This window comes from Labeo rohita, chromosome 19 (assembly GCF_022985175.1).
Source record: "Labeo rohita strain BAU-BD-2019 chromosome 19, IGBB_LRoh.1.0, whole genome shotgun sequence".
Lineage (NCBI taxonomy): Eukaryota > Metazoa > Chordata > Actinopteri > Cypriniformes > Cyprinidae > Labeo > Labeo rohita.
The window spans coordinates 38281104-38296144 of record NC_066887.1 but is presented as its reverse complement, the minus strand read 5'-3'; the positions used below and the strand labels follow the sequence as shown (position 1 = coordinate 38296144).

The 15041-nt window shown below is 39.6% G+C and overlaps 1 protein-coding gene across 1 annotated transcript in view; it reads right to left on the bottom strand.

Annotated features, from left to right (window-relative positions):
• atp5if1a (ATP synthase inhibitory factor subunit 1a) overlaps positions 1-1478 on the bottom strand; it is a 2496-nt gene extending 1018 nt beyond the window's left edge. Inside the window, exon 1 of the mRNA XM_051137654.1 lies at positions 1295-1478. Coding sequence (XP_050993611.1) covers positions 1295-1366 — 72 coding nt within the window. The 5' untranslated portion in view covers positions 1367-1478. The remainder of the gene's footprint in view (positions 1-1294) is intronic.
• Between the last annotated feature and the right edge of the window lie 13563 nt (positions 1479-15041).

Below are 15041 nucleotides of genomic sequence, written 5' to 3'. Positions count from 1 at the left end.
TTGGTTTGTAGAATGTTATTCTAATGTTCCCAGAATGTTAGTTTTTAGAACATTATTCTAATGTTCCCCTAACGTTGTTACAACATTCCCAGAATGTTAAGCGTTTGGTTTGCAGAACATTCCCAGAACATTAGTCTAACGTTCTGAGAATGTTAATTTTTGGCTCTGAGAAAGTTAGTTTTTGGTTTTTAGAACATTATTCTAATGTTTCTCTAATGTTCTGCTAACATTACTATAACATTCCCAGAATGTTAGTTTCTTGTTCCCAGAACATTCGTTTTTGGTTTGTAGAAAGTTAGTCTAACGTTCCCAGAATTATATATTTTTTATTTTAAAATAAAAACCCAAACCTAAAAATAACCATTCGGTAACTTTTCCTGCAAGTCATTTTTAGGTTATTTTAAAACAACCTCCAGGCAATGTTCTGGGAACATTTTTTTATAGCTGAAAAAAAAAAAAAAAAAAAAAAAAAAAAAAAACAACAACACACACACACAACAACAAAAAAAACATACAACCCAAGAAGAACGTTCCCCTAATGTTAGTATTTGGTTCCCCCCAAAAAATGACCAAACCGTGTTTGCTGGGGACAGACCATTATAAACACATGCTATAAATCACATTGACTCTGTCACAGGAACATTTTAAAGCTGCAAATTTTGAAAATCGATTCATCTGTTGATTATTCACTCAATTATTCGAATCAAATATATAGAATTCATTCTAATCCATTATTTGCCCAGTATTTCCTCCAAACAACGTGATATGAAAGCCATGAGAACAGTTAATAATGTGCGATTAAACATTGCACTGCTGTCAGGACAAGCCTTTATGCAGGACTCAAATACTCACGTGACTCTGGGGCTTTTACAGCGCTTCATAAAACCTATTTTCAGCAGGTTTTCAGATGCGGTCTGTCCACAAAAATAAGTTATTCACCGCTGTAACGGGAGGTTTTCTGCGCACAGGCGATTAATCGCTCAACAAATGCGTTATCGAATTCGTTGTCAATTTCATCAGTTAGTTGTGCAACCTTATACTGTTTCACTCAGAAGCACATTTTTTCACCAACTCACTATTCCCGTGGTCTCAAACATGCATTACTTTCTTTCTTTAACGGAGGAGGCTCCAAAACACCTTAAACACCACAAAACTACCACGAGCTGAGGCCAAACAACTCAGAAAAGCGGAGTCTTCATTCATATTGAACATTTGCACGAGCACGAGCGCAGGAATCGCATGTCATTGGTGTCTGAACTGCCTGAACTTCAGATCCAGAAACAGCCTTCAGTACCTGATCGGATCCCATCCGCAGCGGCGAGGTGAAATATCCTCTCAAACTGCCTCTGAGCAGCAGTCGCGCCATGACTCAAACCCACTGACAAACAAACGACTGGATTATCAAACAGAATTTGTCCTTGTGCTGATCGGAACGCGGAAATAAACGCACGGCGAGCAAACGGGATCGCACAGCAGCGCGGAGCTTCATTAGCGCCGCCTGGCGGCCGGAGACCAGCCGCACCGCGCATGCGCAGAGACACGCCGCTGGGACAATAGCGCTTTGTTTGGAGAAGCAGCATCTTTTCATGTTTTCATATTTCAGTGTTATTTAGTAAACAAAGTCGCGATACTAAAGACAAAAATGATGATTTTTCCTTAACAAATATATGTTTAGGTTTCAGGCACATTTCTGTGTAACCACAGCACAAAATGTTGAAAAGATGTTTATAATTTGTTCTCCGTGTATGTACAGAATGATGCGTTCACACTATGAATTAGCAATGACTGCAGTCTTGTTTGGAGAAAAGTGAGCTCTGTCTCATCGGTGTGCGTGTCTGAGAGCTGTAGTTCAGTGCAGAAAGGCAGCGGTTTAGTAGAGCTGAAGCAAAAACTAAAATGTGTGAAATTACTGCAACATTGTTATGATTTATATCATCAGAGTGCAGCACAGTTGCACACGGTTGTATTTATTAATTTCTGCAGTGCTTTCTAGAGTGTTTTTTATCATGTGTCTGATGTTCTCTTTCTGTAACTTCAATTTAAAAACTTTAATTGTTTCCAGCAAATCTCTGTTTACTTGTGTTTGACTGATTTATTCTGCCCCGACCTTCAGGATTAATGGAGTTCTGTTGTCTTGTTGTGTAAAGCTCATCACAGTAAACTCCTGCAGTTAAAGAGCAGCTCACAAACTCTGATAACATACGACACAAACCAGAGCCGGACAGTAACGGAGTACATTTACTTGAGTACAGTACTTAAGTACAATTTTGAGGGATCTGTACTTTACTCGAGTATCATTTTTGGGGAGTACTCATGACTTTACTCAAGTACATTTGAGAGGCAAATATTGTACTCTTTACTCCGCTACATTTCCATCCATAAGCCGTTACAGTACCCGTTACTTCTTCTAAAAAAAAGGAAAAAAGAAAAATCTCAGAAACCCTCAGTTTGTTGTTTCCCTCTCAAACGCGATTGGATTGTGCAGGCGCCACTGACTGCCACTCAAATGAGCTGAATTTTATTTTTCCTTATTTGTACGCTGACCTAAACACAGCTGATTAGCTGATTTTCTTTAATCACTTAATCACGGTCAGGTTCAGAGGTGTGTCAGAACATTGCTATATTGCCTTCGCTGGTTTAGGTTTATTGATTTGATTGATGAAAAAACAGAGAAACTCACATGTACACACAATTGTTAGCAGAATTTTCTTTTCTGATATTACACATTAATGTAAGCTGAGCATTTGCTTTGATGTTCTTGAGTATGCGGTGTGTTTAACACAGTCCGGTTCAAATGTGGGTGCGAAAAATCCATTAAAACTCTAGCAGAGGTTTGTCAGAGCGTTGCCATTGTTGTGCTATTGCCTTGTGGGCAAGTGAGAAATGTTAAATAAAGCAACATGGTAAAAAGATGAAAATGACTTGATTTTACTTTCAATTCCTTTTACATTCTCCAAGGTATTAACATTAACATTTTTCATAACTCCATGTAGGACATTTCTGTACATAAATGTAAGCACTGTGGCAGTACTAATGCAATATTTAGAAAATGTACTCTTGTACTTTTGATACTCAAGTACTTTTAAAAACAAGTACTTCAGTACTTTTACTTAAGTAGACATCTGACTGCAGTACTTTTACTTGTACTTGAGTAAAATTTAGCAAGGGGTATCTGTACTTTTACTCAAGTAATGAACCTGTGTACTCTGTCCGCCTCTGACACAAACTAATGTTTATCTGCCATTAACCCAATGAACAAAATAATGTTCTGAAAACATTTTGCTAACATTACAATTAAGTTGTGAAAACATTTCTCTGAACGTTCAAAACTTCCAGTTTTTTAATGTTTTAAATATGTTTTTATTGGTTATAACATTTGTTACATCATTTTGCAAACATTATAGGAATGTTACGTTTGAATATTCTCTGAAACAAATAGTAAAATAGTTTTAAAAAACCTAATGTCCAACTAAAATTACATTATTATATAATGTTATGTAAATAAATTACACTCTTAAAAATGAAGGTTCCAAAGTGGTGTTAATGTCAAACATGACCTTACATAGCTGCTTTGAAACAAGTGCTGTATAAATAAAGCTGATCTGTAGGAATATGTGCATAAAATACTGTCACGTTACCTTTACTGGGTGACACAGTTGACAGGCAACTTAGCTGACACTTTTAGTGTGTTGGGCCTGAACTCAACACGGAACTACTGAACATAATGTATGTTTATAAATATATTTTTTATAAACAAAACATATCTTTTAGTTGAATTGTCCTGTTAAAATCTGCAGCAATAATACTTGTGTAACACTGCTGACAGTCAATGAATCCACTCTCGACACAGGATTAGAGGAAAGAGAGAGAACAGAACTTCTACTGTTTCATCCATGTGCTTTCAGAGGAAATATCATATCATGCTGTGCAAATTATGTGAGAATGGGACCAACCATTCCTTTTTGAAGGGGGGTTTCTAGTGGGTAACTTAGTTGACAATGGTTTTTCGGACACAAATAAAACAAGTTATATCACAATAAACACGTATTATTTTTGAAACGCACGCCCAAATGTCTTGATAACTTAATCTAACTGAAGGCAGAGCTATGAAATTAATTGATATTTGAGGTCATTTTCATGCTTAAATGTAGAGTAGAATGAGCAACTTTACAAAATCGGACAGCTGATGCCAGGGTTGTATGTGATATGAACATCATTTCTGAGCAATATACAGTGGGTACGGAAAGTATTCAGACCCCCTTAAATTTTTCACTCTTTGTTATATTGCAGCCATTTGCTAAAATCATTTAAGTTCATTTTTTCTCCTCATTAATGGACACACAGCACCCCATATTGACAGAAAAACACAGAATTGTTGACATTTTTGCAGATTTATTAAAAAAGAAAAACTGAAATATCACACAGTCCTAAGTATTCAGACCCTTTGCTGTGACACTCATATATTTTACTCAGGTGCTGTCCATTTCTTCTGATCATCCTCGAGATGGTTCTACACCTTCATTTGAGTCCAGCTGTGTTTGATTATACTGACTGGACTTGATTAGGAAAGCCACACACCTGTCTATATAAGACCTTACAGCTCACAGTGCATGTCAGAGCAAATGAGAATCATGAGGTCAAAGGAACTGCCTGAAGAGCTCAGAGACAGATTTGTGGCAAGGCACAGATCTGACCAAGGTTTCTGCTGCACTTAAGGTTCCTAAGAGCACAGTGGCCTCCAAAATCCTTAAATGGAAGACGTTTTTGGACGACCAGAACCCTTCCTAGAGCTGGCCGTCCGGCCAAACTGAGCTATCGGGGGAGAAGAGCCTTGGTGAGAGAGGTAAAGAAGAACCCAAAGATCACTGTGGCTGAGCTCCAGAGATGCAGTCGGGAGATGGGAGAAAGTTGTAGAAAGTCAACCATCACTGCAGCCCTCCACCAGTCGGGGCTTTATGGCAGAGTGGCCCGACGGAAGCCTCTCCTCAGTGCAAGACACATGAAAGCCCACCTGAAGGACTCCAAGATGGTGAGAAATAAGATTCTCTGGTCTGATGAGACCAAAATAGAACTTTTTGGCCTTAATTCTAAGCGGTATGTGTGGAGAAAACCAGGCACTGCTCATCACCTGTCCAATACAGTCCCAACAGTGAAGCATGGTGGTGGCAGCATCATGCTGTGGGGGTGTTTTTCAGCTGCAGGGACAGGACGACTGGTTGCGATCGAGGGAAAGATGAATGCGGCCAAGTACAGGGATATCCTGGACGAAAACCTTCTCCAGAGTGCTCAGGACCTCAGACTGGGCCGAAGGTTTACCTTCCAACAAGACAATGACCCTAAGCACACAGCTAAAATAACGAAGGAGTGGCTTCACAACAACTCCGTGACTGTTCTTGAATGGCCCAGCCAGAGCCCTGACTTAAACCCAATTGAGCATCTCTGGAGAGACCTAAAAATGGCTGTCCACCAACGTTTACCATCCAACCTGACAGAACTGGAGAGGATCTGCAAGGAGGAATGGCAGAGGATCCCCAAATCCAGGTGTGAAAAACTTGTTGCATCTTTCCCAAAAAGACTCATGGCTGTATTAGATCAAAAGGTGCTTCTACTAAATACTGAGCAAAGGGTCTGAATACTTAGGACCATGTGATATTTCAGTTTTTCTTTTTTAATAAATCTGCAAAAATGTCAACAATTCTGTGTTTTTCTGTCAATATGGGGTGCTGTGTGTACATTAATGAGGAAAAAAATGAACTTAAATGATTTTAGCAAATGGCTGCAATATAACAAAGAGTGAAAAATTTAAGGGGGTCTGAATACTTTCCGTACCCACTGTATATGGCTTTTTCAACATACAGTAGTGTGATTGGGAAATATATAATTGCGTACAAGAAAATTAAGCATCGGGGCTTTATATTGATGAAAATATATTAAAAAATGTACTTCAGGGACATGAGATGTACCCACAATTATAGAATGACCCAAATAACGTTATTAAGGACGTTAAAGCTTACAGGGTTAGTTCACCCAGAAATGTGAATTCTGTCATCATTCACTCGCCCTCGTGTCGTTACAAACCTGTATAAACAGTTTATGTTCCTCACTGACTTACTGAAGTATTTTCTTTTTTCCCCAGTATGGCTGGTAAAATAAACTCATACAGGTTTGGAAAGACAATGATGGAGAATAACTGATGACAGCATTCATTCACTTAATGTTACTGGAGGAATGTTTGTTCATAACTTTTGAGAGAACCTTTCCAGAATGTTCAAATTCTATTCTATTCTATTGTCTTGAGCTGCTCTTTGTTCAGGATGTTTTATGGCAGCATTAGTCACTCAGTATAAGTCACGTTGTCAAGGTAACATGTTCCGGAAGCGTCTGACCTGGACGTCCATCATCAGCGGGAATAAATGACCCGTGACGCACCGCAGATCCGACTCTCACCGCGACTACAGTCTGATCGCTCTGATCGTTCGGCTGCTGTCAGAATGCAAAACTACACCTCATGCATCAAATGAATCAAAAATGGCTTTGAGACTGAATTAATCCTAAACAGCACACTGGATCAATGAACATTGTTAGAGTTGCAAAAATGATGCTTTTTGGCCTACAAGCCTTTGCACTACAGAAGACATTTGTGATGCTTTTGGAAACGTATTTACTGGAAATTTCAGAGTGAATATAGTTTCCTACACCTTGTAACACATTGAATTAAATTCTGAAAAACAGTAGAAAATAGTATATAAAAAGATGTATTTATTTGAGAAGCAAAATGACTTAAGATTTTAAGTCTTGTTTTCAGAAAGTTTTATTCTAAATTAATTGAATTTATGTTTAAAAAAAAATCTGCCACAATGGGAAAACAAATGATTTTTCTATCCACAATAGCAGATATTTTGTCTTGTTTTAAACTTTAAAATTTTGAATCTAATTAATTACATGATGTTTAGATGAATTAATCGAATTAACTGCAAAATAAATTTGACTGAAAATACCCACAAAAGATTATTTAAAGCTGTTTTTGTATTAAAGTAGACATTACAAAATGTATCTTTAGAAAGAAATATTTTATTTGATTCAACATAGAATTTATGACACAAACATTTTGGCTGCAACGACCTGCAACGTAAACTATGGAACACAAAAAAAGATAATTTGAGAAACATCTCAGTATTTTTTGTTCATACAAAACCGCTTTACCAACAGTCCTCAAAATTCTTGTTTCACACAAAAGAAAGATTTGAAACACACAAACGTGAGAAAATGATAACAGAATTTATTTTTTGGGGTGAATTATCCCTTTAATGTTTTCCTTTTATTATTTTTAAAATTATTATTATTGTTATTTTTCTTTAAATGAAATTATACTCTAAATAAGAAACTAAATCTGCCAGCAGGTGGCGGTAAACGCCTTTATGATTCGTTCAAACGGCTGATTCGTTCAGGATGAAGTAAACGACTCTGTTTATGAATGAGCCTTTGAATCATTGATTCACACCGCGGATTCATTCAGAAACTAAACACCGCTGTGTTGCTCAACAATTCTGCTATGGCTTCAAAGGGAACATGTGCTCTGCAAAACTGAGCAAAAACACATAATACTGTACAGTGTTGGGGAAAGTTACTTTTAAAAGTAATGCATTACAATTTTGCGTTACTCCCTGGAAAAGTAACTAATTATGTTACTTAGTTACTTTTTATGGAAAGTAATGCGTTACGTTACTTTTTAAATCTGGGCAGGGCTCGCTTCTTTTTTTAATATAAAACAATTCTAATGTAAAAGCCCTTTTACACCAAAAGTGAAATGAATTCATCTCGGGCTGAAAGAAAAGTATATTTCTGCAGGAGAAGATCACTCTTCAGATATAAAAAAATGAAGCACAAATGTTAGTTTATCTAAAGTAAGTTTTGCTTATTAGTATGACTGAATTGCATCATCGAAGGTCAGCAGCAAAGACACTGGTTAATAAAATGGTATTAAATACATAAAGGATATTTGTATTATTTAACATATTTAATTATTGCAGGTTTGCGTCATATTCTGAGTTTGCATTTCACTGTTTTTATTCATTTTGAGGAATACTCAGTCTGTTTTCTGTGAGTGAGATGAATTAATGCATGTTCACATTTAGTCTTGAATACAGTAACATTGACAATTTCCCCACAGGAGGCTTGTCAATCAATAAATGGGGAAGAAGTGATGAACGTCAAGTTTACGTACCGGTTGGGGGGCGGGGCCAGCGCGTTAACTGCGTCAAAATATTTTATTCGCGTTAATATTTCATAACTAATTAACATAAATTCACGTGATTGTGAAACATTTGTCAAAAAACAAGACTTAAGACGTAATTTTGCATCTCCAGTAAATGTATGCTGATATTTGCACTGGAAAACAAAAATACTGAGGAAGAAAATACTTTTGCAGTGTATAAATGTAAAAATGAATGTTGTCATGATTGTAGCGCTTACATACATACGGGTCATCACGAAGTTGTTCTAATATATGCAGTATGTACTTTCTCATACTCAGAAATGAGTGTGCAGCATTAGTGTGTGAAGTGGGACGCAGCCGGTGGTTTGTGTGGTCAGGAGAGGGCAGTGTTTCCAACAAAATACAGACCTACAGTTACATGATCGCTCCAGACAAACACTGGATCCTGTCCTCTGAGAGACCAGACTCATCAACCTCATTTATGCACAGCAGAACGGATCTACAGACTTCAGCTCATGCATCTGAGGAACTTCAGGTAAAGCGATTGCTCGCCCACAAATGAACATTTGTCATTGTTTACTCGTCCTCATGTCGTCCCAAACCTGTATGAGTTATGAGACATTTTGAAGAATGCTGGTAAACCACTGACTGAAATAGTTGGGAAACAATGACTATGACAGTCAACGGGGACCAGGAACATTCTTCAAAGTATCTTCTTTCGTGTTCAACAGGAGAATGAACCTCGTTCAGGTTCGAAAGAACAAAAAGGTGAGTAAACGATGACAGGACTTTAATTTTTGGATGAACCATCCCTTTATAGACTGATCCTGTTGAATGCATTAACTATCACCAATCAAACATCACAGGCACAAAGGACGTTTTGATTATGACACATTTCATGAAGCATAACCTGCGCAAAAGGTTCCGAGCTGTGAATAACAGGAACTGTGTAATGCAGCTGAACTTTGAGAGCATCCGGCGCCTTTATATGGACTTCCGGCGTTTCGCCGTCCTCAAATAATGTGTTCTCTTTTTCTTCTGTGTTCCACTTCTGCCGTTGCCAATGGAAATGGTTTCCTGGCAACCATCATCTGCAGAGCGATGACAGGGTGAGGTCATTCTGCGAGCCCAACATCAGTCTGCACATAAAAGCACATTCGCTGAAGGTGAACGGGTACGTTCAGCGACGATGAGCCGCAGACGGACGGGGACGAACTCACGCGGCGTCCGCGAGGGACACGTCCCACCTGAGGACAGATGATTCCGCTGAGACCCTCTGAGCAGTTCATTAAGCCCCTGGAGTCACACCTGAGCCTGAAACGGGCTGTAATTGAAAGATCCTCAAACAAAGACCCTCGAAAAGAGCAATTATTAAAGCAGAACTGCAAAAACTGCTCCTTTTTTAGAAGCTGAGGGAATCACAGTGAGTAAGAGCGATGACTGGACGCATTTAGATGCGTGAGAATTTCAGGACACTGAAGTGAGTCACATGCAGCAGAACATCTCAGCATCTCCAGCACTGTCCGTCAGAGAGATCAAAAGCTTCTCAGAAGCTTCCCGCTAACAAAAATATGTTCTGAGAAGGCTTTGTTAACATTCCCATTAAGTTCAGTTTTTAATGTTTAAAAACATTTTTGTTGGTATTGAATGCTACAGGAACATTCCATTTCGCAAACGTGATGTGAATGTTACTTTGGATGTTCTCTGAAACATCTGCAACGAGTAAGTAGTAACATTTTAAAAATGTCTATGAACAAATATTCTATTTACATTTGTTCATAACTTTGAGAGGAACTTGCCAGAATGTTCCCTGTGTTACTCCTGATCAAAATACGCTAGTGATCTCATGCGTCTTCTCTAGAGTTTAAGAAGAAATCTCGACAATGTCTCAAACTCTGCTCAGATGAGTCAAGATTCCCAAGTGTGCAATCAAAAAAAGATCTCAATATGAGCTCTGTGATCATGCACTGATCAGCTCTCGACTCTTGCTGAATCATTTAAGGTGCTCCTATTATGCAAAATTCATGGTTACATGCTGTTTGAACATAAATGTATTTTGGCTTGACGTCACACTTTACAAGCCACTGTTGACTGGACACTGCTGTATTAGCAGAGCCCCACCCTGAGTATTTCAAAGCAGCAATTAAAAAAAAAAAATCATGTTTGGGTATAAAAGGAGCATTTCAGTCTTTGCAAACGTAGCTGGATCATGGCTTACCACATTGTGCCAAATTTCATGACAAAAGTGTCAAACACATCAAAAAAAAAAAAAAAAAAAAAAAATTCTCAGTAGAAAATCACTAAGAATTTATGTCCTTTACCAACTACCTCATAATATTGTGAGAAATGTCAGTGTGTGTAGGGTAAGGCAAGACACCTGTGGTGAATGTGTATGACCTTTGACCCCTCAGATGGCATTGCATAAGAAAGCGTCATGCTGCGGTGTTAAATACAGCCACATGGGCTCAGGGGGACTTCAGAAAACTGCTGTCACTGAACACAATAAATGCAACTTGAATTTCTGTTACTCCAGCAGAAAGTTATACATCAATTCTACGCAGTGATGCCATGGGGTTCTCTGGGCCAGAGCTCATCTCAGTTAAAAAAGATGATGGAAATGTGTGCTGTGGTCAGACGAGTGCACCTTTTAGCTTGTTTCTGGGAAAAATAAACGTTGAGTTCTCAGTACCGAAGGCCAAACGGAATATGTGCGAATATGGAGGCCTGTATTGGGATTGTACAGACACATATACTGCCATCAAGATGATGTATTTCATGGTTTTTAGATCAAGACAATGCCAGCTCTCATTCTGCATGTGCTACAACAGCGTGGTTTCATAGACACATGCTGAAAGTGCTAGACTGGACCTCCTGTATGACCAGCCATAAAAAGGAGAATCAGACAATGATGATCACAGACTGCTGAGCATCTGAAGTTTTTTATCAAGCCTGATTGGACAACAGTTTTGCTTGCAAAACTTGAAGTGTTAGTATCCTCAATTCCCAAACAATTAAACATTGTAATTAAAAAGAAAGTTGATGTGGCACAGTGTTAAACATGCCTCTGTCCCAACATTTTTGGAGTGTGTTGCAGCCATGAAAATCAAAATTGGGTATATTTACAAAATACATATAAAAGTTAGCCACTGAAAACATTGGAATTTTTTTCTTTGTACTTTGGTCAATTAACTAAAGGTTAAAGAGAATGAACAGATAACATATTCTTGATTTTATGGCATTTCACGAAACGTCCCAACTTTTCTGGTATTGAGGTTGTAATATGGTTTAAACGCATGATTTCAGCATGACAGACATGATAATCAAAACCAAACAGATGTTGGCAGAGTATCTGAGGTATGAGCTGTAAAGGCACAGCCCTGTTCTGGAGAAGGGGGCGGGGAGCAGCAGCTCATTTGCATTTAAAGAGACACGCATGAAAACAGTGTGTTTCCGCTTCTACTCAAAATAGGCTTTTTCAAAATGATACAATAAATGATCTGTGAGGTATTTTTGGGCTGAAACGTCACAGACACATTCTGGGCACACCTGACACTTTTTTTTATTATTTTTTTTACATCTTCTAAAAAGGGGCATAATAGGTGCCCTTTAAGCTGGTTTTATTCCTCCTGAGGAAGAAACATCTTAGATGAAACACAGCTGGGAATAAAGTTAAGAATGTATAGTGTTATCAAAGAGTGACATCTGAGAAATGAGATGTTCCTCTGGGGTCTGACACTCGAGGCAGTGAACATTCTGACCTACTGACCTCACACACACACACACACTCATGACGATCTGCTGAAATGATGAACAGCAGTGCAGTGTCCGAGAGCCGCTGAGCTGTTTGATGCTCCTGAGGCCCATCACGTAGCATGCGTTACCATAGTAACTGGGCTGCAGAGCAGAGTCTGGATGCTTTATGTTGCCATGGTGATGATGGCTGGAGAGGAGGATGGTTCCACACCTGAGGAGAGAGAAATAGATCAACAGATGAAGAACTAAAGGGTAAATCAGCTGAAACCAGTGCCGTTCCTGCAGAGTTCAGCTCCAGCACTGATCAAACACACATCATCAAGACCTTCAGCAGCAGACAGCTGTACTGGAGCTCGACTCTGAGCACTGTAGATCTCCTGCTGTCTGTGCTGTTTGTCCAGGACATTGCTATACAGTTGCTAGGGTGTTCTGAATGGTTGCTAGGGTGTTTTCTGGTGGTTATGTTGTTGCTAGGGTATTCTGAGCAGTTGCTATGCAGTTGTCAGGGTGTTCTGAGTGGTTGGTATTGCTAGAGTGTTCTTGTTTGTTGTTATGTTGTTGCTAAGGTGTTCTGAGTAGTTGCTATGCTGTTGTTAGGATATTCTGGTCAGTTGCTATGCAGTTGCTAGGGTGTTCCAAGTAGTTGCTATGCCGTTATCAGTGTGTTCTGAGTGGTTGGAATTGCTGGAGTGTTTTTGTTTGTTGTTATGTTGTTGCTAGGGTGTTCTGAGTAGTTGCTATTTTGTTGCTAGGATGTTCTGGCCCGTTGCTATGTGGTAGCTAGGGTGTTCCAAATTGTTGCTATGTTGTTGTTAGGATGTCCTGGCCAGTTGCTATGTGGTAGCTAGGGTGTTTTGAATGGTTGCTATGTGGTTGCTAGGGTGTTCTAGCTAGTTTCTATGTGGTTGCTAGAGTGTTTTGAATGGTTGCTATATGGTTGCTAGGGTGTTACATGTATTTGCTGTGCAGTTGTTAGGGTGTTCTGAGTGGTTGGTATTACTAGTGTGTTCTTGTTTATTGCTATGCTGTTGTTAGGATGTTCTGGCTAGTTGCTGTAGGGTTGCTAGGGTGTCTGGTTAGTTGCTATGTGGTAGCTAGGGTGTTTTGAATGGTTGCCATGTAGTTGCTATGCAGTTTTAGGGTGTTCTGAGTGGTTGGTATTACTAGAGTGTTCTTGTTTATTGCTATGTGGTAGCTAGGGTGTTCCAAATTGTTGCTATGTTGTTGTTCAGATGTTCTGGCCAGTTGCTATGTGGTAGCTAGGGTGTTCCAAATTGTTGCTATGTTGTTGTTAGGATGTTCTGGCCAGTTGCTATGTGGTAGCTAGGGTGTTTTGAATGGTTGCTATGTGGTTGCTAGGGTGTTCCAAATTGTTGCTATGTTGTTGTTAAGATGTTCTGGCCAGTTGCTGTGTGGTTGCTAGGGTGTTTTGAATGGTTGCTATGTGGTTGCTAGGGTGTTTTGAATGGTTGCTATGTGGTTGCTAGGCTGTTCCAAATTGTTGCTATGTTGTTGTTAGGATGTTCTGGCCAGTTGCTGTGTGGTTGCTAGGGTGTTTTGAATCGTTGCCATGTAGTTGCTATGCAGTTTTTAGGGTGTTCTGAGTAGTCGCTAGGGTGTTCCAAGTAGTTGCTATGTGGTTACTAGGGTGTTCTGGCTAGTCTAGTGTTCTGGGTGTTCTGTGGTAGCTAGGGTGTTTTGAATGGTTGCTATATGGTTGCTAGGGTGTTCCATGTAGTTGCTATGCAGTTGTTAGGGTGTTCTGAGTGGTTAGTATTGCTAGAGTGTTCTTGTTTATTGCTATGTGGTTGCTAGGGTGTTCTGGCTGGTTGCATGTGGTTACTAGGGCATTGTGAGGGGTTGCTGTGCTGTTAGGGTGTTTTGAGTAGTTTCTATGCAGCCACTGAACTGCAATCTTTACTGCTGGAGGTTTGAGCACATGACTAGCTGCTCCAGTACTAGCGATGCCTGACTTAACTACCAGTGCTAACTGAACACAGATGAGAGTGAGTGCACTCTGGTGTTCTTCAGGAGACGTTTCTGTCAGCTGAAGCGTGTGAAAGAACAGCGTTCTAACAGCCGGCAGTGAGTAGTTTGGGTTGAATCCCCAGTCGCTGAGAGCTGTTCCCCGTCGAGCTGAATCGCTCTCTGAGGACCGCTGACATTTGGCCGTGACGCAGGAGCACAGCTGTAATCCCCGAGCGCCCACTTTCTCATTCACGCCAGCGCCATCATGTGACTCACAATATTCAACAGCGCAATTACCTTCTCTTAGCTTGAGTGAAACAAGACAAAAACCCACACAAAGGTTTGAGTGGCACATTCATACCATCATGAGGAACGAAATAACAGCCCTGCACACAATTACTCCCGCCGCACCGACAGCATTCGGCATTTACATGCAGCCCTCTCCGACACCAGAGCCGCTGCAGTGCATTATGGGTCGCGCTCTTAATGCCACTGACTAACTGCATGACATACATAAGCTCTGACTCAAACAAAAGCACGGAAATGAGTGGGGGAGCATAGGGAGAGGGTGGTAGATGAGAACAATAGATCATCATCATCATCATCATCATCAATATAATCATCACAATAATTAAAGGAGTAATTCATGAATGAAAGTGAAAATTCTCTCATCATTCATATGGTATGTTATTATTTCTTTCTTTTGCCTAGCAACCACACAGAACACCCTAGCAACTGCATAGCAACCACCAAGAACACCCTAGCAACTGCACTGCAACAATACCCTAGCCTTTATTACATCTAACTGCGATTGACGTAATGAGTTTGTGCCTGTGTCCAGCAGATCAGGTGGGGTTTTGCTCTATATTAATAGAGATCCTGTAAACAAAGCAAATCTTGTTTCATCTGTAATGAGCTGATTACGCCTGCTGCGTCTGAATAGATTCATTTCCTGAGCGAAAGAGCCTGATGCTAATGACCAAATTACAGATAGCTTAGTCATTTGTTTTGCTCCTATATAGACCAAATGGAAATAGGTCTTATGGGAAAAAATTGTATTTACTCACAAACGACATTCGGCAAGAAAACAAGATCTTACTATGGC